Below are 23,285 nucleotides of genomic sequence, written 5' to 3' on the forward strand. Positions count from 1 at the left end.
AGAGTTCTAATATGTGTATAATGTCACATATTGGATGAATAGTTTCGTCATATTATTTGTCCGAATAATTTTCTTTTGCCTTTCCTGCATCATCTACAGAATCTAAACACACAAGAAATATTTCACATCATTTAAGACCTTGAGCACCAACGCCTTTGTAGACAAACGTTACATACAATATAACTTGTATGTTTTGTTCACCCTTCAGGTCTAAGTGCTCAAATCGGATTCAGTCCTTCTATCCGACTTTGTGGCGATATCTACTGTATGTACATTTGAAATGAACAATATCTCTTATGACTGTGTTTTTCTTTTCCGAACACCTGAAACAGCAGACTTGCACAAATGTCCAACATCCTGGTAAACGACTGCATGAGTATCAACACCAGGAAGCTGGAACACCCAACCAAATAACAATAAATCATTTGACATAAATGTTTTGTTTCGGTAGATTTACTGTAGTGTGGAATTTGTATGTCCCTTTCCTTTGGCTAATATATGATTGGGTTTTTTTTTTGTTTTTTTTTTGACAACTGAAGTCCGGGATTTTGTGTGACTTAAGTGACTCATTTTTGGTCAAATTCCTGGTGCTCAGCTTGAGATGTGGTGATATGCTTAAGTTTAGAGGTTATTCAAGATGACAACCAATTGTAAGCAGGTGTTTCATGTGAACTCAAGGACATTTGGCATTTCCTTTGACACTTTGAGATTCCACCCTTTTGGAGACCAGGTGAACTCATAAACGCCGCAGAGAATTCTGACAGCCCATCTTAACCCTCTTTGACCTAGCAGACATTTGTCAGCAGTCGTCCTGTGTCCTTATTGCTTTAAGAATTACTTTTATGCAAATGCGACGACTCAACGTAAATTAGAAATCATCGGAATGACCTTTATGAATATTCAGATGAGTCTGCGTATCAGAAGATGGTTATTTGTTCAAGTGGAGGTCAAATGGCCTGAACTGTGAGACTGACAGGATAGTCAATTAGATCAGTCAGCTATTATGCCGCTGAAATGTAACACCAGATGCTAAATGACATGGCAAACCTCCCATGGGAAGGTCGTCCTGATTAAACAATGTAAATCTTCCTCCCACCCATCATCCTACCGTCCTAGACCTTACTCTCTCTCACCATCGCTCCCTCGCTTCCTCCTTCTGTAGCTCAGCAAGGACGAATGAGCTCCTCCCCAGACGCAGGAATGCACTCACATGCCCACAGACATGCCCTCACTGAAAACATATACACACACACACACACACACACACAAATCCCACGCAGTCGACACACACAAAACTCATGTCAAAGTCGACAAACATGGGAAAAGGTCATGGCAAGAACTGCGTGATTTTGTTGGCCAAAATATAAACAAGAAGCCGGGGGTGTTTGTAGGATTTGCCAGCATGTACAGAGCAATGTGTGGGTGCTCACATTCCTTCGTGATAACACGTTTTAAATTTACCATCATATTATCGTATTTTTATGACTGAAAAATTGTGTTGATGGTGCGCTTGCTTGAATGATGAAAGGAGAACGGCATTCCTGACATCGCTATAGCAACCATGGATCTCCTGCTTTGGCAGTCTAGATTGGCGGACGTCTTTCATGCTGTGTTACTGCTCGAGCAAGTACTAATGTTGCTGCTCCATTGCTAACGTTCTTGGGGTTTTTTTTCTTTTTCTTTGAATGGCAAGTGCAAAGTTGATATAATTGCTCTAATGGTGGCAGTGAACTCAACTCAACTCACTTTTCTACTTTTTTCCCTCCAAATTTTGCTGCTGTAGATTGCGAATTTCTCCATTGAGACAAATAAAGGCTTTCTTATCTTATTTTTACACTAAGCAGCACTTAGTGTAAAGATAAAGACAAATAGTGACCAATTCTTCAAAAGGGCAATTTTTATTGAACAGAAAAAGACAGAAAAACTGAAAAAGTTGTCCTGCATTGGTATGCCAAAATCAACCAATGAATTTGAGATGAAAGAAAAAGAAAAAAAAAGAAAAAAACCACTCTAAATTGTCCCTCGGTGTGATTGTGAGCACGAATGGTTGTTCGTCTCTGTGTGCCCTGCGATTGGCTGGCAACCAGTTGAGGGTGTCCCCGCCTACTGCCAGAAGACAGCTGGGATAGGCTCCAGCACGCCCGCGACCCTTGTGAGGATAAGCGGATTAGAAAATGGATGGATGGATGTTTTTCTTTGGTTTTTGTCGGTCATCACATACGTTACAGTGACTCGCCTGCGATCTGTGGCGCTACAAGATTGCAGAGCACCGCTGATATACAATGGCAAGCAGGCCTGCTTTCTATTGACAGAACTTCAAACATGTGTTTGATCATAAGCACAGTACAGTATTCTATTTTTTGTTATTGGATTTCATAGAGAACAAAACAAAATGCATGGTCTTCTGTGTAGTTTGTTACATGGAGAGGAGCATATGCCTCACTGGCGATGACACATTCTCTACAAAAGTTATTTTCGTATTTGAAGTGTGCTATATTTTTCAAGCTGATTTCTATGGCATTCACAAGTCTCAAGAATATTTCCATGTGTTACGATTTACAGCCTCCGACTTCAATGAGTCGCACATCTTAGGCGGTTGCGCCCACATTCCCAGGTTACGCATGGTTTAGCTGGAGGGTGTGCCAGACAGGTGTGTGATTTAAAGTCTCTGGAAATGGCATTACTTGAGCTACTTTTCTCTGTCAGTTTATGAACTGTTTTGTTTTTGGGTTTTTTACTCCCTGGCCCTAACCCCTTCGTGGTCCTTAAGCCTTTTCTAGTACTCTTTGTTCACCGAATATGTATTATAGTTATCAGGTCACTACTTCTGAAGTTCTTTCTTTACACTTGTTTTGCAGATTATGAACTTTCTCTTTTAATCCTTTCAAATAGCCAGACAAATCTTCACACAGAATTAGAACAGTTGCGCGGGAGTCTGCTTAGAGGAATTAGTGTCCTGACAATAATTGGAGTGTGAATGAATATTCAGCGCATCGCTCTTGCTTGTGTAGAATTGTGAGTTTTCCATTTTGCATCCACTTACGTCAGTCTTGATTTTATGCTTTGTGACTGTTTGCTAAAAAGGTCATGTTTCATGCTTGATGGCAAGTGCGTTTGCATAATCTGTAGCTGGTGTTTTCTAAGTGCGGCATAATAAATTAGATGAAGCAAAAAGGTCACGCAAGCGTGTAATCTTGCCGACCCTCTGCTCTGCTCAGCGATGCTTTTCGTCCTGCTTTGACTTCCCTTAACCGATGTGCTCTAATTCATGCCATCTGTGCCTCATCGCCCCTCTTCCTCCCCTGTCCTCCTCCGCTTCCAAAAAGTGTTTTTCCCTTCCTCATTAATGTGTTTCTCTGCCCGCTCACGCTGCTGTAGGCATCTATCTCTTGCTCTGTGGCTCTTATCGCTCCTCGTCGATTCTTATTTCTCCCGATTTGTCTCCCACTGACTGCCTCACTAACTCCCGCCCGACCCCTCCTCCTCTTCCCTCGCTATCTCTCTGTGCACACTTGATTCATTTGACACATCACGGAGGAATTCATCATTTTTGCGCGGTGAAGGATTTAAAAGGTGGATGTTTCACTTTTTGAGCGGATCCGAGCCCTTAAACTGGACCCAATATGTTTTATTTCCAGCTGGTCATCATGGCAGGGACCGTGCTGCTGGCGTACTACTTTGAGTACACGGACACCTTCCCCGTGCACATCCAAGGTTTCTTCTGCTTCGACAAATCGTACTCCAAGCCGTACCCAGGACCGGAGGACTACAGCAAAGCGCCTCCTGTTCTCGTCTACTCCCTGGTTACGGCCATTCCGACTGTGACGGTGAGTCAGTATCCATCAGTGAAAATGCCGCGCTCTCACAGGTGTTAAAAATGGGTGACACGCACGCACCAATCCATAGTTCCCATCGTGCACATGGATTGAAAGAAGAGGGATGTGTGTAGGTGTGCGTCCTCGTGGTCTCGCTTCTCTGTTTTTGTGTGCATGCGTTCCGTGTCATAACCATGGCAACCGGTACTAAATCTGTCCTCCGCAGCGCAGTCCGAGACAGCCACAGTTTACAGGGAATGTCTGTTCAATCTGTTCACAGCTTTACAGCAGAATTGAGCATGGCTTGATTTGTTGAGGGTTTTTTTCCCATTGCACTGGTCCATCTTCAGTTTGTCTGGAATTCAAACCAAAAATTTGTTCGAGATCAATTATCCATCCATTATCCTAATTTCAGTCACCGCCGAGCTGGAGCTGATCCCAGCTGACTGGTACACCTTGGACAGGTTGCCAGTTCATCACAGTGCGCACATAGACAAACAACCATTCACATTCATGTTCATACCTATGGACAATTTATATTCTTCACTCAGTCTATGCTTGTTTTTGGTATGTGGACATAGCTGGAGCACTCCACACAGGTAGGCCAGAACTGAGTTTTGACCGCAGAACAAAACTTCGTCAACTACATCCATCCATTTTCCAATTCGCCTTATCCTCACAAGGGTCGCAGGGGGTGCTGGAGCCTATCCCAGCCATCTTCGGGCAGTAGGCGGGGGACAACCTGAACCGGTTGCCAGCCAATCGCAGGGTACACAGAGACGAACAACCATCCGCGCTCACTCTCACACCTAGGGACAATTTGGATTGTTCAATCAGCCTGCCATGCATGTTTTTGGAACGTGGGAGGAAACCGGAGTACCCGGAGATAACCCACGCAGACCCAGGGAGAACATGCAAACTCCACACAGGAAGGCCGGAGCCGGGATGGAACCCATGACCTTTGAGGTCGACGCGCTAACCACTGGGCCACCGGGCCGCCTTCATCAAACTACATTTGGAGTAATTTGTCTGCCATCATAAAACCATTCAGTGTACAGGCAATGTTTAGTCACATTTGAGCTTTTGCTAATGATTACACAATATTAAGCAGAAGTTATCCATTCTGCCATAAACATGTTAAAAACTTCCATCCGTTTGTTTAACTAGCCAGTCTGTGTCTAAATAGCTGCTAGCATGGGAAGTTAATTTAGCTGTTTACATTTTCTGTGTGCTTCTTTTCATCAAACAGCAGTCAAATGTGTTTCGTCGGCCAACAGTGGTTTGCAGCTGAAGTAGAAAATGTGAATCATTAAAAACTTGCCAAGTAAAAACAATAACAGATCAAAATTGTGAAAAATCTCGCCATTGCTTCTGCTCTCAATAATTTGGATGTGTTTGCTAAATGCGCTAAAACCAAATCCTACTGTCAATATAATACCTGTACGCCTGTATGTCTGGCATCTTTCTTATGCTTACACATCCATACGTTTGAGCCGTGAAAATATATCCACTGAAAGAGCACCGGATTTTCACTGGGCTATTCTGGCTACCACGAGTGGGGCTAGCCACTAGCTAGCTAGCAAGATATTCGGGCTCCTCTCGGTTGACAGTCGGGCAATGGGCTCCTCCACGGTGTAACCTCCTCGCTTGGTGCTGTGTTGGTTTGCTGGTCACCCAACAGGGACACTTCAGAGAAAGTCAACCGTTTTTATTTAATACAGTGGCACGTTACTCAGCCAGTGACTCACACTACATGACAGACATTTGAATACATATTTATTTGTTATTAGTATTTCTTACATCAATGAATGACTACAAAACATACATGTTCAACCGATACTCAATGAGAAATAAATCCAAAGTGTAGTTATACTTTCCTGGCTCGGCACTGGCATATTATTAATAATGAAACATCTGCGCATCCTCATCAAAGCTGTGTCTCCATGTCAGCCTTGTCCCCCTGGGCTTGTTGTCTCTTTGATGTCGTACAGTAAAGTGGCGTAACGACATGGTTGCCTCTGTACGACATAACTGAGCACCACACACACACACGTAGACGCAGAGACATTCCCTCAAACAGATCATAACAAGTGAACCAATTCAGATCGTCTTGGGGCACAGTTATTAAATAAATTTGTCCCAGTGATCAATTTTATATTTGTTGTGCTCATTAGAGTGACTTGTTGGCTGGAGTCTGTCCCTGCTGACTTTGAGTGAGAGATGGTATTGAGATGGAAGATCTTGACGAGGGCGTTGACCCTAACCCTGTCAAACACTTTTGGGATGAACAGAGACTTTGAAAGGGGTGGAGCATTAGCATTATTTCATCCATAGTCTTTCTAGAGGAGTAACAATATTTTTGTCACTGGCTCTCTTCAGCTGATTGTGACCATAATTATGGTTCATCAGTTAGTACAATGAGAGTTGAAAAGCTTTGTTGTAGGAGTTGACAGTAAGCATAAAGCCTTCCTGTCATGTGTGACACCTCCCTTTTTGTTTACATTTAAGATAGCAGTTTAGGCTCCACTGAAGTGCCCTGAAAGATTTTCTAACACACAGATGGCAGTTTCGACATTGTATTTATGTTCACCGAGCTTTCAGTCGATTAGTGTGGGGCTGCGGGCGTGAGGCAAATGTGAGGTTCTCAGAGTGGGAGCGGAGTGGCATGATTTTGCCCGGAGTGTGAAGTGTTTTTTTTTTTCAAAGTAAGAGCATCTGTGTTCGCTCTAGCTTTAGGAAAAAGAGCACCATCCCACAAGCCTGTGTGTTCAAACATGGGCAGGGAAAAAAAAAAGAGTAGATTTCACTTCTGTCTCAAATCTGACTCAGTCTTTTATGTTACGAACAGCAAAATGACATATTCCTCCACTAACATCAACTACCTTCACATTTGAAATTGCTTTTTGAAACTCACTGGTTAGTACTCCCATACATCCATGTGCAGAGCCACTAAGGATAGATTTTAAGGGCCAATCATTTGTTTTCTGTAGTTGTTGTAGTCACTGTATGGTGGGCCATCCCACACAAAGACAATGTCAGGAAAATCAAACATTTGAATAATTTTAACCGCCAGAAACACCGTTACGTTGAAATGATCACATTCAAACATATCAATCAATTGATTCACACATTTTCTACGTTTTCTTCCTCATTAGGGTCCAGGGTGAGCTGGAGTCTATATTACTGTATAGCCTGGACTGGTTCCCAGCCAGTCACAGGCCACAAAAAAAGCATTCACACTCAGATTCACACCTATGGGTACAGTCAAACCTCATTACAACTTGCGTGTGATGTTCACAGTAGCTAAAACTAAATCGATGTCTTAAACAACCTATCTGTTATGTGGTGATTTATTCTTTCATAATACAGCGTCGATAGACAGAGTCAGCAGCCTGAGATCTGTGATGGACGATGATTCAAAGAATTTGGCTTCAAAATGGTTTCAAAATCAATCTTGCATGCAGCGAAATCAAGAATAGCACAGTTGACCACTGTTGATATCCGACGTGGTAACTGAAGTGAACTAAGAGGCAGTTACTTCTATGCTGGTATGGTGGTGTGTGATGCAGAAAGAGAGTGAAGGAGTGAGCGAGCGAGGCAAATAGAAGCACTTGTGTCTACTTGGTAGTAATGTTTCAAATTTCAATGGATCAGTAAAGGTGGTGAGTGTGCGGGTGGATGTCAGTGCACATCCCCTCTGCCACTGAGTCCTCGCGCTGTTTCTCTTTGTGCTTGTATTTTAAGAGCAGGCATTAGCATCACCAAACGATAATCACTGTTGGTGTTTTACATGCAGTATTTTCCGACACATACCCTACCGAGAGGTTGCCTGAGATATGAGTGACTCGACTCAGCCCATTTCGCGATAGGGGCTGTCCTTTGGCTGTTACGAGTGCAGACTTGACACACGAGCACTGTATAGTAGGAGTGAACTCAACTAATATCACAATAAGCAGCACTTTGGCAAATACTGAGCAAGTTTTCAAAATAGAGGCTTTAAGCTGTTTATTTCCTCTCCCACTTGAAGTTTACTGTCCAACCAAACATAAAACAAAGATAACTACACATTGTGTTTAAAGAAACCACATGGATTAGCCTTTCAGTCCGCCAGCTTATCTACAGTATGGTGCGGTGCTGTAACCCTTTTCGGAAAGGCTTGAACACAAACGGTGACGTAACACATGTGGACGGACAATATAGTAGTACTCACAATCATATATAATTAATTCTCTGTGAGGAAACCCCATTAAATCCTTGCGAGATTGGGCCTATATGTTTTACTTGAAAGAGACTTCAAAAGAGATGTGAACTGCAGCTTGAATTATTTCCAACTTATTTTTGTCTTGTTTCTATGCTTGTAGCACGCTTGAATTCCCCTGCCAAATGGCATCATTCACCTTTGGCCAATCATGGATCAAATGGTAATTACATGCTTCAGATGCATGTGGCAAAGCACTCATACTGTGCTCACTCTTATAAGTACAAGCAGTGGGGATGTGATGCCGTGAATGAATGATATTCCAGAAATGTGTGTGTGTGTGTGTGTGTGTGTGTGTGTGTGTGTGTGTGTGTGTGTGTGTGTGTGTGTGTGTGTGTGTGTGTGTGTGTGTGTGTGTGTGTGTGTGGAGGGGCGGGGGTATTTCTACGCAATTTGTATTGAATGTGGCCCATACACCAAATGCTAAATACTTGTACCCTGGAGAACTCTGTGCTAATGCGGCTAAGTATAAACCTCTCTAACTGTATCGGAAAGCTAAAAGAGGGCACATTCCGAGTTTGTTGGTGAGACATTATATATAGTTGCAGTCACAACACTGTCAAAGAAGGGTGGAGGATCACAGGAAACACAAAGTATCAAATCAGTAAAACATGCATGCATCCATCCGCCTGCATCAAAGTAAAAAAAATAAATAAAAACCTCAATTAAGGTTTTTATATATATATTAGAGCTGTCAAACCATTAAAATATTTAATCTAATTAAAAATGCAACTGTCATAATTAACTCAAATGAACTAAAAATTAATCGTGATTACTCACACATTTTTTATTGTTTCTGAATTTCCTTTTACATTTTTTGTCCTATTTTCCCCCATTTTAATGCTCTCATCAACATGGAATCATGAATCAGTTTTCTATGTGCCAAATGCAAATATTTACTGAAATAACAATTTTGATTTTCAATTTTACATGAACATTTTTCACCTGGAGCAGTTATTCACACATAATCTCTCACACAATATTACTGTCCATCAACAACAGTGAAAAAAATATTTTGTCACACAACAGCTGCTTTAACAGCTTTTTTATTAAATCAAAACAGAGCAATATAACATTATAAAGTGCACATCTAAGGTAAACTAGTACTCAGCCTATAGTGGATTTAAACCATGGTTGCATATTTCGTTTTTCTCAAGTTTGATTTGAACATAGCAGTCTGTTTCTGTATGTTTGTTGAAGAATAATGAGACACCGGACACCAGTGTTCGTTATGCGCCGCTGTATTCAAAACTGCCGGCCGTACAAACAAGCGCACGCACTTCCCCCGTGCTGCTGGGGCAAACCATTCTGAAAGAGGGGGGGTTCACTCCCCCTAACACAGTCAGGCTATGTTGATTGTGTTGGTCCTTCTTGCGCGGAAGTCTCTCTACGGTTGTGTGTAGACCTCATTTCGGATGACTACACTTGGTTCGATGACAACACTGGAGACGTTTTATTTTTGCTAGGTCACTACCACTGCAGCGCACTGTCACTGTCAGACGAACGCAGAGAAGCTCCACCCGCTCTATTTATATGGACACAGAACACTGTAACCTTCCACACAAAATAGTTCCAAACAAGTAACAATCGCGTCAGTGGCATACATCGTATACCTGTATGATACAGAGAGAGAGAAGAACAGGTAACTTTGGTCTTGTCAGTGGAGCAATCTGGCAACTTTTTAAAAGTAAACTTTCCATTCATAACCTCTTTAAGTATCCGTTTTCGGTGTCTCGCGCTGCCGTGGCTGGCAAAACAGACATGGGCGTGGACTTCTGCAGCGCGCTTGTTGTTTTGTTTCTGGTGTATTTATAGAGCAACGTAACATCCGCTTGGGACGTGTGCCGCGTTAATCTCGCGAGAAAAAATTTTATCCCGTTAAAATTCATTTAAATTAATGCCAATAAAAACGCACTAAACTGACAGCTCTAATATATATACTGTATATATACAGTATATATATATATATATATATATATATATATATATATATATATATATATATATATAGAACAAAGTTATCCTGTTTATTTGTTGCTGTCTGTTAAGGGATGGGCTGAGCCCTCATGCATAATACATCTCCATGAGGGGAGAGATTGTGAAAAATCATGCAGGCAAACCATATCATCCAGATATGCCAGGTTTTATTTGGCGAAAGCTGCGGGTGCATGAAAATTGCGCTGTCATATCTTCCAGACCAAGCTGGACGTAAACAATGCTTCATTGTGCTTGAATGCCTCGGATTTTCAGCCTGAATCAACCGTAGAGCCACTTGAGGGCCTCGCTCAGTGGCACAAATTTGCTAATACAGTGGAACCTCTAAGTTCGAACAAACACTATCTGTTCCTTGGATTTTGAGAATAGAAGTACAGGAAAGCCATGCAATTCCCGGTGGATAGGGAATGAGGCCTGCCACGAATAGCGAAAACTGGTGAGTAATAAACACCCCCACTGAAAAGGTTTACATTTCCCACTAGATGGCAGAAAAGCACTATATGTGTCAAAATGAAACTTCTTAACTCACTTTAACATGCTTTCGTGACACCCAGCTACCACAAAATACTATTTTTGCACTAAAACAGCAAATAATGAAGCAGAGGTTCCCCCACCAAAAAGTGAATGGGCAAATATGTGAATGCCGAACCATGAATATCTTATCCATTCCGCAGCACAGTTTTTGCCTGCCTCACAGTTCTAAGGTTGCTGGATCAAATCTGAGGTCCGTCTTCACCTTATTAAGTTGATGTTCTCCAAATGTCTGACCATTGTCAAAGTTGATTTGGAATTTTGGTCAATAAGTATATTCGTTAAGTTAATGCTTCATATGAAAACTATTTGGGTCATACAGCCTCTTTCTGACACACCTGGTGAACGAACTGAATGGTGATGGGATCCCACAAACGTAAACACTAATAAAATCCAGAAGAAAAATGTTTATTTAAAGAAAAACTAAGGTCCGACAAAGTACATAACAGATATTGCTGGTGACAAAAAGCCAGGAAAACAAAAACATGAACAGGAAGCGCTTGCAAAAAGGAAAGGTCACAGCAAAACCCGAAAAGAGACAAAACGAAATAGCAAGAGTCCAAACACGCGTCACCAAAATAAGCAAAAATGTCTATAACAAAACCGGAATCTAAATGGAACATGAGCAAGAAGGTCTCGCAAATAACACCAGAGGCAGTACAGCAAATAAAAATAAATGAGGTTTCACGTAGCCTCACAGTGATGACAAGTAAAAAAGTACATTCAATTTGAAGTTCAACATCTTCCTGCTCAAATAGGCTGCGCTCCTGCCGATACGCAAAACGATTACAATTATGAGGTGCACCAATACTACAATGCATCTGCCTCTCATGCTGCCGTCATTTTCCCTGTCTGCTCTCTTCTTTTGCTCAACTCAGGTTCTTGAAAAAAATCATGCGATTTCCTGTCATCTTTGACGGGTGAATCCGCCATGCATTCGCTAAGTTTGCGTCATCAATAGAAATTTTAGTCGTGGCAATCATCCTTGTCTGTGGCATTCTTCAGTTGATTGCCCTTGTCAACAGCTATGCAAGACACTGTCGATGTGCAAAAAAAGCGCCAACGCAGGCAGACACATACACGTCCGTACAATGCCCGAATGCAAATTTTCCAGAAGTTTGCATGTTACGAAGCCTCGGGACAATCTTTCATGAATAATGGAGCCCCATGATGACTGACAGACAGAAGAGGCTTGGAAGTACTACAGAGCGGAAGACGAGATTTGTGTCTTGTACTGAAACTCCCTCTTATTCTTGCCAGTGGATTGTTTAGAAGATCACTTCCCATGTTGTTGCCCTCCACGGGAGGATTTTGGAGAAAGGATGAGGTGTATGTATGTGTGTGTGTGCGTGTGCGTGTGCGTGTGTGTGTGTGTGTATTTTTTGCGCTCTGTGTGTAGTAAATCTATATAACACAGTGCTTGACTTTCACTTTTTGAATTGAACTACTGAAATAATTTAGTTAAATTCTGGCCTTTATGAAGGTAATACTACTGTCAGAGAGCTGTAAATTTAACATGTATAGTGTCGTGGATTGGGTGTCGAATTCTACATCCTTGACAGTCTTCTTTGCGATTAGCCATGAAGAAGAAAAATAGATGGATGAACAGTTTGTGATGTCTGTAAATTTGTCTTTACGATGGAGTAGCGAATAGGAAAGGAAAAAAAAGCCCAGCAGGATTCCTATGGATAATCACAGCTTTATCCTGTCAACGCCAATCACATAAGACAGAGGCCTCCATATTACCCCATGACCATACGCCTGACCAGCTCTCGGGTCCGTAAGAAACGCTTCAGCCCATACAAGAGAGCCCTCTAATCCGGCAATTCTCTCACAGCACCGCAAGATTAGCTGTTCCCGCACGGGTCCAACATAAAACCCTTGATGAAAACACAACCATTTTATAGGAAGTGAAGGATAATTCCAGGAGGAGGGAGAGAAGATGCAAGGCAAACAGGAACGAGAGATCAGGAAAAGAGGCCAAGAGGAATGGGGTCATACCTCATCCTAAACTAATCTTCCCCTTTTTCTAAGAGTGGGGAGGGAGTGTATAAAAGAGAGAGAGAGAGAGAGAGAGAGACAAGCGACTGAGAAATAAACACTGAAATAATTACAATGTTTCCAGTAGCCTAGTTTCTCTTCCACAAAGCGTCGGGAAAGCTGCCCTGGCAAAGTGACTAAAAGCGGGGCGAGACACATAGGAGATGCAAGAAGAGGATGTGGGTGATGATAATGGAGCTGTAGCTCAATTGTCATGGTTACCAGCACCAGTGTGCGAGGCTATGTGCTTGTGTGTGTTTAAAGGCTAGCGCTGAACTTGCAATGTCAATTTACAGAGGCTTTACACCGTCCTCTCATATCGCTTGCTTTTCTGTGACTTTCAGTCAGCTTTTCCAACATTCGTCAACCATGCAAACACGCTAAGAGCTTCCCAAAGAAATCAGCATTATACAGCCTAAACCCATCCATAATGAATTTAACACCGTGACAGATAGAATTCACCCTCTCTGGCGTAAATTGGCATCTAATTTTAGTGCTGTCACACAACAAGCCCGAGGTGTAAATGACGATAGGAACGATCCAAACACATCTGCAGATGGTCACGCGTACTTGCATACTCCAGCCGGAGCCAGTGTTGCCGTTGCCTTTTTTATTAAATGGTGTGACTTCAAAACACCAATTACTGCAGCGTCAATCGTTCCTGTAATTCAAGGGGGGTTTTTTTCTGTTGCAGTAAACACTGGGAAATAGTTTTCAGTTGATTTGAAGTATAGTAGGGATAAAATTGCTGACAGCAAACACATGGAATGCGGTGTCACACTCTCGGCCCGCGGCCACATCTGGCCTGGTAAACAATTTCATCAAGCCTGCAAGAATGAAGAATCAGCCTCATGAGCGTTCCAGGCCAGTAGACCGTGCGCTGATCTCAAGTCAACTGCGAAAGGTGGAAGGGTGGGGGGATAAATAACTTTTTTGGCTAATGTGTGCACGCGCATGCACGCTTGTGTGTGTGTGTGTGTGTGTGTGTGTGTGTGTGTGTGTGTTGAAATCTATTTTGTGTTAGTGTACACTTCTGTGCAGCCTGCACACCCTACTCACATCCACATTTTGTTTAGGAAGAAATACCTTGCGATTAGCAATCTGTTTTTTGTTTTTTCTTTAAATTCTCATTTAAACCTTGTTTAAACAGTGTTTGTATCATCGCATTACCTGCCATTTGCAAGAACTTGTTCCGAATAATGACACGTATCTTGAAGACCGTTTAGGTCGTATCACTCCAGACATCACTGCATGCACCCACCATGTGAATGCGCCTGGCAGGTGATAAGCTCGCTTGGTGCTTTTCATTCTATTTGGGAACTGCGTCTCAAATAGGTTACCAGACAGTGGAAATTGGAGCAGGCAGAACACCCCGCTTGCAAGACTGTGTGAAATGACATCATTTGAACCGCAGAAAAGACAGACGTTCCAAACGCAGAGCAAGAAATCCAGCCTCAAATTCACAGGTCTTAATCTTTTTATCGAGTCTGTGTCACAACAAAGACTTCTTTCTTTCATTCAAGGGCTGTCAATACAGTACATTTGATATTTAATTGTAATGGAAGTTGGTGCTTGCTGAATCAGAAACAAGTGACCTTTCTGAGTGAGATGCCTATGAGAAGGGATGAGTATTGATGTGAGATGCTTTTGAATACAAGGCTGAGGGGGTGGGAAGTGGCGACTCGGTGAGAGTGGAGTGGTGGCCTCGCGATCGAACATGCTCGCCGCAGGCCTTGGTGGTGGAGTTGTAATTGAGTAGTTGCTAAGTGAGAAGATGGGCCAGGCTATTAGGTGTCCACTTATATCATCTTCATATGTTGTTTGACACAGTGTGGCACATACAATACCTTCTCATAATGAAGATGAAGCCTTGAAGGCAATAATTCATCTCACTCCAGCTCACTCAACCATTGCAAAATTGTACTAGTGAGTGCCAATTTTCATATTATCTCAACAAACAACTTTTAGATTTTGACACATTGACAGGGGAAAAAAAGTGAAATTGAGAACGTCAAAGCCGTGACCATGCAGGGTTTCGCTGTTCGCTTGTTAGACCAGACACAAAAATTCCAGCAATACATATAAAATGCCACTCAGTGGAACGTGATCATATATTTTCCCCTCTCACCATTATTGGTGAGAACATTTACTTCTTTATTCAATGTATTATATGATTAACTTTTCATGCATCCTATAACCTGTTAACATGATCAACTGTCCACTGTAGTAACCGCTGTCCCTGAAAGGTTAAAACGGATGAGTTCATGTGTCATTTGCAAATGTCAACATGTTACTGAAAGTATAGCATTGTACAGTCAGTGTCCAGAATGTATGAATTCACTATAATGTTGTTTAAAAGAAAACAACTTTTTTCAAATTAGACCAGTTTTAAGGTCAAACAGAATCGATTTTGTCCAACTTTGGAATGTCCATGCAGTCATTTTTTACAAGTACAATTGTGTCCATTAACTTTTCCATGAACTTCACAAACCTCGATGGAATTTCAAATGCTGTATCTATTTTTGTTGTCTCGTTTTGTTTATCTCAACATCGCCACAACATATCATAATATATTCATAGCAACAACTCATATCACGGCGCTTTGTGTGTGCATCCTGGGGAATGCCCTTGTGGTGCAAATGCTCTTTTATGTTCCAACTGATGTGCAGACATTAAATGGAGTTCATCATTTTACAAGTTCTACCAGTAACGTCTCCCCAGTTCGTAATGTCTGCTTCCAAAAAAATGCGGTAAGTTCACATTCGCAAACACTCATTGGCCATAATTGGCCATAATACTACACCTGCACATTCTGAGAATAGAATTATGAAACCATGTTCACTGTGGGCATTCGCTAATGGGATATTGGAGCAGCTTAAAGGGGGGGAAAAAAAAGTGACATATAATCCATCTGTCTAATCTTCAATGCCCACCGTTGCTCGAAAGGCTCCTGGCGTAATTGTGTGTGTGTGCCTGGTGCTTAGCAAAAGCAGGCGCCACACTGCGTCAAGCTTAAGCTATATAACCTTTTTCAGAAATCTTAAAGCTTGTCAATAGTGTAAAAATGCTAAGACGGCTCTTCAAAGTACCCTGATTCTCACTGTCTTAGAGAACCCCCCCAAAAATCTTTACGCCACAGCTGCACTCCAAAAGGCTGCAAAAAAGTAATGATTGGCCCTAAAATTTGAAACAGTGCAAGTAATTCTTACATCTACTCGAACATGTGCAACCAGTAAATTTTCTGTTTGTTTTTTATTTACTCTTTTATTGGAAAAAAACTCAGTCCATTTATCTGTAATAAAGTGAAATTGAGTGGAAAAGTGAATATTAACTTTACAATTTGATTCTCAATGAATGTCCCGAAATGTTCTACTTGTGCCCCTAAAATTTCAGGTTAGGTACCACTGTGCTCTTCGTAAGAAAAAGTTAGTCCGGAGCCATGCACTATTTAAAAGGTGCTTGCACCCATCGCTGCCAGAGTTCATCATTAATTTTGCAAAACATCGCAGTCGGCTAATGAAGTGTTGAACCTCAAATATCCCCACACAGCTGCCATTCCTCCTCCTCCATCTGCCCTGAAGTTATATACGTACGTTGGCTGGTAAAATGGTATCTGTGTCGTGGTATCAGAGCATTTTGTTTCGTTGACGTACAAGTACTAATGTGTACTGGCAAGGATACGACTGTAAATGGAAAAAGCATAAGTTTTCTTAAGTTAGTCCTACGTTACTCACTTAACTGGAGTCTTGTCAGGTACGCAGACAATTATGGCCTTCAATGTCCATAATTTATGTCAATGACCTGCGCACCACTTTTTTATGCAGTGTTGGTCAGGTCATACTCCCAAGCAGCCCATTTATGATGGAGTCCCATCATTCTCAGGGAACTCTTCATTAGGGGCGCTCCCTGTGCAAGAACGATGGCGGGATCCATCTGTCAGTTACACTGCTGCAAACGTTGCGCTACATGTGGTGCATTAGCATCAACCACCACTCCAGGCCATGAGCCATGCATTTTGTATGGGCTTGTAACCTACATCTGTCCATGCTGCTGTCAGCAAAAGGCTGGGCTTACAGGGTGCTTCGTTAAATTTTGTTGCTTCGTCAAAAAAATTGATCGAATTCCTTATGGAATGCAGGCTCTTCACCGAATGGACATATCTTCACCATACTGTAGTTCGATTTTGAGGGCGATTCCATTGGTTGAATTAATTTCATGCAAACCATTTGTTCGCTGTCAAACAGAGGTAGGGGACCCACACAAAGTATTTGAACATTTAAAAAGGACCTTCAAGAAGCATTTCATTATGGTCAGCAACTTCTCCCTCACAGTCAAGAGGTTTGGGGTTTGAATCTCCGTCCGTCCTGCGCGATGTGGTTTTTTTTATGCTCTACTTGTGATTGCGTGAGTGACTGCTTGTTTATATCAGTGCTAGGCAAAATATGGACTTTGGGCCACATGCAGCCTGCCCAGCAACATTATCAAGAGTTCTATATATTTTTTGCATTGATTGTCTGATTTGTTTTTTGTTTAATCGAGAAATTGCAATGTTTTTATTATTTTTTTAATAATGGAACTCACTTCAGAATAAGAAGCAGTTTGGAAAACAATGAACAACCCTCCCCCCCAAAATGTATTGAAAACAACCAACCAACTTTGCCTTAAGCATGGAATAATGCCACTGACATACAACACCGTGTTTAATATCTTCAAGAGATGGCCATGTGAACACACACGGTGGAACAACACAGGTGGACAGACAATATCACAATGCACACATATTTATCCTCTGCGAAAAAAAGACTAATTTTGAAACTTAATTAGTCACCGAGTATAGTGGTGGCTTTTGTCTGCCTGTCTGATAATATTATACTGCCATCGGGTGGCCAATGTGGGCTTACTGCAAGGAGCAGCACAATGAATTGGATTAAACCATGATGCAGAACCTTGGATTCTTGACCTTTTATTTTGATGTTATTACTCTGTTTTTATTGAGCCCAATATTATTATGCTGTTGTTTTCCTCTCCAAAAACTTTTGTTGGTTTATTTTAGAGGAGGCTGGAATGGCTTCAAGGCATTTCCATTCATTGCAGTGCAGAAAGATGATTTGTAATTTGAGTGTTTTGAGTGTGTTCATGGAACTACTTTTTATCTCAAGGCACTGCTGTACTAGAGAAAAAATCAAAATTTAAATTACATGAACGATTCATTAAAAATAGGTTAATTAATATAACTAACATAAAAATGATCCTGAATATTTATTTAATTACATACACAACTTTTTTTTTTTAAGATGATCTCCGAATGACCTGACCCATCTGTCCAATTTAATAATAAATGTGGCACTTGAGGACAAAATTTGCCCACCCCTGGTCTATATAGCATGCAATTGGCTGGCAAACAGTCTAGGGTGTACCCCGCCTTTTGCCCAAAGTCAGGCTCCAGCTCCCCTGTGACCCTTAGGAAGGCAGGCAATAGAAAATAGATGATTCTCTGGGAAAAACAAAACAAAACATTTGTTTGACTTTTGGGCGGCCCGGTAGTCCAGTGGTTAGCACGTCGGCTTCACAGTGCAGAGGTACCGGGTTCGATTCCAGCTCCGGCCTCCCTGTGTGGAGTTTGCATGTTCTCCCCGGGCCTGCGTGGGTTTTCTCCGGGTGCTCCGGTTTCCTCCCACATTCCAAAAACATGCGTGGCAGGCTGATTGGATGCTCTAAATTGTCCCTAGGTGTGAGTGTGGGCGTGGATGGTTGTTCGTCTCTGTGTGCCCTGCGATTGGCTGGCAACTGATTCAGGGTGTCCCCCGCCTACTGCCCGAGGCGGCTGGGATAGGCTCCAGCACCCCCCGCGACCCTAGTGAGGATCAAGCGGTTCAGTAAATGGATGGATGGATGGATGTTTGACTTTTGCGTCATATTTTTACCTGAGGTTTGTAGTTAACTGTGAGAAGCTCATAAAATGAAAGAGTACAATGATGCTAGTGAATGATTAGTAACATTTGCCTTGACTGAAGCTGCCAAATGGCGAGGCAAAGCAAATGAAGGCAGGCCAAGGCAACATACAGCATAATCGCTGCCAGGCGGAGTGGGAGGAACACTCATGAATAATTTTGCCGTGCGCTACATTAAAGTGACAGAATAGTCAGTGAGGGTCATCAGCTCTTAAACACACAGTTTTATCCCCATTTGATTGACAGTCTCTGTTTTTCTCTTTTTTTCATGCTTTTTTCTGTCCCAGATTCTGATTGGAGAAGTGACCAGTTTCTTTGTAAAGTCAGAGGGAGCTCAGGAGAAGACCATCGTGACCGCAGACTGCTGCTATTTCAACCCGCTCCTCCGCAGGATCGTCCGTTTTCTGGGTCAGCCCTTGTTTTTTTGCAGATAAGAACCGCCTCTTTTGTTGAACTCAGGAGGGGCTTCCATTTCTTGGGAGCGAAGCTAAAAGTCAGGCAGTCTGTGGACGAGCCAGAAAACAGCATTTTTTGTTAATTTTGGTCTTTATGGTTTAGTGTTTGTAATCTTTTTTGGTGGAGCTATTCTCATATTTACACTCACCATATACTTTATGATGTACAGTTAAAACAACCTGACGAGATACAACAAAAAAGCTGGGTCCAAAATTCCAGCTTCATTGAGTTTGGACCACATTTTGAGTAAATTTCCTTTCGAGGAGAGTGTTTATTATTATCGATTTCAATGTCCTGTTTAGCAGAATAATCCTGCCAGGACGATGCCGACATGTTTCAGCTCGCCATAGCCGACATCATGTTGTATGTGTTTAGCAAATTAGTTGGTTCCATTTTTTTGGCAGCCAAGTCGTGGAATCCAATTTGTTTCAGTTGCTTCACTTAATTCCACACAATTCCACACTTTTGACAAGGTTATTAATCCTCATTTAATCAGCTAATATTATTATACCCACCTCGTTATGATAGACACTGTCACAGAGGTGTTAAATTAACAGTGTTCTGTCATAGCAGTGCTCTGCATCACAGCTTGCTGTTTCTAATATATTTACCCTCTTTATAAGGTACAGGATCTGAAAATTCGAATCACATTTAATGCTGAAATATAATTATTATACATCATGTACAATTATAGCCCGGTAAGTGACACTTATCAGAAACTAATGCTGCTATTAGAAGTCAGTGTAGCTATTCAATCCCTCCAGTTTAATCATGTGTCCCTCTAATTCACGTGCCCGCAGGCGTCTACTCCTTCGGCCTCTTTACGACCACCATCTTCGCCAACGCGGGTCAAGTGGTGACAGGGAACCAGACGCCTCATTTCCTGAGCGCGTGCAAGCCCAACTACACGGCTCTGGGATGCCAGTCCTCACTGCAGTACATCACAGAGCAACGTGCTTGCACAGGCAACCCTTTCTTGGTGGCGTCCGCCCGCAAATCGTTCCCCTCCAAAGATGCGGCACTCAGCTTTTACTCAGCCATCTACACTGTGGTAACTAAAGATTTCTTCATCATTCTATTTCCTATAGCGCTTGTCCTCATCAGGTAGGTTCAAGGCTGAGCTGGAGCCTACCCCAACCGACTTGAGACAAGAAGTGGGGTACACCCTGAACTGGTTGCAGCCAACTGCATTAAAGAAGGCATTGTGAATTGTAACAGTTCCCAAGTGTCCAAACACACACGTTCAGTTTTAGGGTGTCAGGCTGAATTTCTGAACACACCCAGCGTAGACGGCAGCAAACAAGTTCCGGTCGAATGAAACTTCTACTTCTAACTGCAGAAACGTTTCTCTTTTTATTTTAAAATGGCTTACCTTAACTGGAATCCCGCATTGTGGCCAAAAGTAGAATCCTGGTCGGTTATGGCGCTTTTGGTGCTGTAGTGGGGGGGGGGGGGGGTTCTGTGCATTCGATATGTCCTATGTTTTTTTGGCCGGCCTTATTTGAACATCATAAATAGTCAAAAGCGAAACTGAAAGAATGTTTCTCCTTTTCTCCTGATGGAGCTTTTCATAATAGCAGGTGTGATCGACTGAGCCGTTACAGTTTGCCTGGACCCCCTATTATTGCCTGTAGATGCCAAAATGTGAGTTTTATTACTTCATGCCATTTACTTCAACCACAAAGTCCACACTATTACACAAACAATCAGTTTGACAACACAGCTGTCGCTCGAAAGTTTCAGTGCAGAATGCCTTGCCGAAAGATACCTTTTCCAGAAATCGGTTCATTAAAAAACGATTTACTTAGTTGTATGTACATTCCACCCTAACTCATTCACAACTGATGATAATGTACGGACTGCTGCTGATAACTGAAGTGACAAATCTGCCCTCGTTTATGTTTTATTATTTGCCCTCATTTGTAAAGAGGTGTTCAATTTACTGTTAACACTGCAAATTGTGCCCTCTTGTGGTAATAAATGCAAGTGATCTCCGCTTCCTTCCACGGCTTTTCATTCCAGATGTATGTGACCCTGGTTTTCCGCACCAAAGGGACCCGTCTGACCAAGCCGACATTGTGCCTGGTGCTGCTCTTGCTAGCAGTGCTGGTGGGTGTGGTAAGGGTGACAGAGCACAGGAACCATTGGAGCGACGTACTGGCCGGGTTCATCACCGGAGGAGCCATCGCCGCCTTCTTGGTGAGAGAAGTTACGGTGGAATGTTCTTTCATTTTGTTTCTTAATGTCATCTATGCTTTTCAATCCCTCAATTAGGTGTCATGTGTGATCAACAATTTCCAGCTGGCCCAAACGGTGGTGCCGAACCCTCCGCCTCCAGCGCCACAGCCTTTGGAGACGCCAGCTGGGATTCCTCTGCTCACTCTGCCCCGTGTTGAGAGTCCACTCGAAAAGTTAAGTGGCCTTCAGGTAAGGGATGGGGGCGGAAGACCTAAAAGTAGCATTAAAATTCACATATAGAATTGTCAACATGGTGGCCGAGTCCTCTAACATTCTAACAATAACCATTTTTGAGGACTGCAAATTGCCCACTGGTGTGAATGATTCTTTGTCTATAAAGCATGTGTCCTGCGATAAGAGGTGTGGATAATTGATGGGTGGGAAGCTGGGCTGCCATAATAAATTATTCAGGACAAAAAAAAGTTAAGCAGTGCAACATGTGAGCAAAATAATGGATGACATGAAAAAATGGATTCGATTAGTAATGCTTGCTGTATTCTATTGAGGGTATATTTTTTTGAAATCCATCTCTCAGAGTGTCTACAGACCCCTCAAAATTGTAAACTTGATTTTCCAAATTAATGAAACAACCTGACCTATCCTTATATTTATTGTTACGGCAGTTTTCTCCATTTGTGTCCAACCACGTTAAGAAATAATTAACAGTTTTTAAGACTAGTTAAAGGCAAACATGGTGAAGCAGCATTTAGCTGTTATGGTGCAGGCAACTGTTAAAAGATGCCTACAGAAGTGAGATTAGCTCCAGGTGTAAAACTCTTTACAACTATAACAATTTTAATATCGTTCTTTAAATGTCTTTACTTTGCTTTTAAATGTCTTGAACTCTATTGTTTGTAAATGCTTTTCAATGTTCTTTTAATTATGCGACGCACATTGAGTTATTTTGTGTGTGAAATGCGCTATAAAGATGCCTTGCTGTGAGTGAATAAGATCCTACCATTTTACACTCTCGGTGCCTCCCCCCATCTTCTTCCGCCTTAGGCTCCAGGGTTACCATATTCTGAGATCACATGACGATCAGCCAATCCCGGACCCCACCCCCGTTCACCACCCCTTGCGGAGGTGCCTCACCAGCTCAGTCTAGACCGGTCTGACGACGGCGCCACCCAGCCCTGTCCCGCCCACCACGGGGGGCGACTCCCTCTCCGCCGGGTGAAATCCACACAGGTGTGAAGGTCCACGGGCAGAACGGCGGCATGAGTGGGTGGCCGGCCTGCCGAGCTGTCACAAGGAGGCGACCAGCCGCCCCACTTCTGTCTTGTTAGTACTTTTTTTCCTCTTCTCTCTCGGGAGCAAAATGAGCCTAGGTAAGGCTCGTTCAAGCCAGCTGTGTTGAAGCAATACCCCCCCCCCCCCCCCCCCCCCCACGTCCCCGCCAAGACTCCACAACAAGTTTGTCACTCTGATCAAAACTTAGTGGAGCAGACACTTTGAGGACCGGGAGAGAAGCCTAATAAGATCAGTGGATCGTCCACTGGAGATGCTTTTTTAACACTCAGGACAATTCAGTGTGGAAAGAGATGTTTAGGAGTCAACAAATACACAGTACAAGCATTGTTTCTGTCCTCAAAAGCAGTGTTTCCCAACCTTTATTAAGCCAATTTTACATGAGCAAAACCAAACATCACAACACCAAACAGAAAAAAAAAAATCACAAAAATATACTGGAATAATGATGATGTCATCCCAGTGTGTAATCTAGTTTATCTGAGCACAACGCTATTACGCTGTTTTATCAGTGGCAACAGGTATATATACTCTCATATACTTTCGCCTTCTGACATCTCGTGAAAGAGTGTCAGTAGATGTCGCTGGCATAGATAGACGAACAGAGAGAAATCGTTTGTGGTAAATGAATTTTCAGATTTGTTCTACACACTTGTATTTGACCTTGTTGATAAAATAAGTTCTGTTAAGTTAGCAGTAAAAATAATTTCCATTACCGGTGTGTCTTAACATCTTTAAAAAGTGCATACTGTA

At 42.4% G+C, this 23,285-nt stretch overlaps 1 protein-coding gene across 3 annotated transcripts in view; it reads left to right on the forward strand.

The window, feature by feature from the left end:
* Window positions 1-22,664, forward strand: part of plppr2b (phospholipid phosphatase related 2b) — a 39,175-nt gene extending 16,511 nt beyond the window's left edge. For 2 of the 3 annotated variants that reach the window (XM_086120745.1, XM_086120746.1), the window contains exons 3-8: window positions 3,639-3,827; window positions 18,878-18,998; window positions 19,847-20,097; window positions 21,069-21,245; window positions 21,321-21,457; window positions 22,287-22,664. In XM_086120745.1, the coding sequence (XP_085976871.1) occupies window positions 3,639-3,827; window positions 18,878-18,998; window positions 19,847-20,097; window positions 21,069-21,245; window positions 21,321-21,457; window positions 22,287-22,389 (978 nt within the window). In that variant the 3' untranslated portion in view covers window positions 22,390-22,664. Of the gene's footprint in view, window positions 1-3,638; window positions 3,828-18,877; window positions 18,999-19,846; window positions 20,098-21,068; window positions 21,246-21,320; window positions 21,474-22,286 lie in introns of all 3 variants that reach the window. The other variant, XM_086120747.1, reaches the window with a different exon arrangement.
* Window positions 22,665-23,285: the final 621 nt, after the last annotated feature.

The sequence above is a fragment of the Hippocampus guttulatus genome, chromosome 9 (assembly GCF_054856545.1).
Source record: "Hippocampus guttulatus isolate MCC_2025c chromosome 9, RoL_Hgut_1.0, whole genome shotgun sequence".
Lineage (NCBI taxonomy): Eukaryota > Metazoa > Chordata > Actinopteri > Syngnathiformes > Syngnathidae > Hippocampus > Hippocampus guttulatus.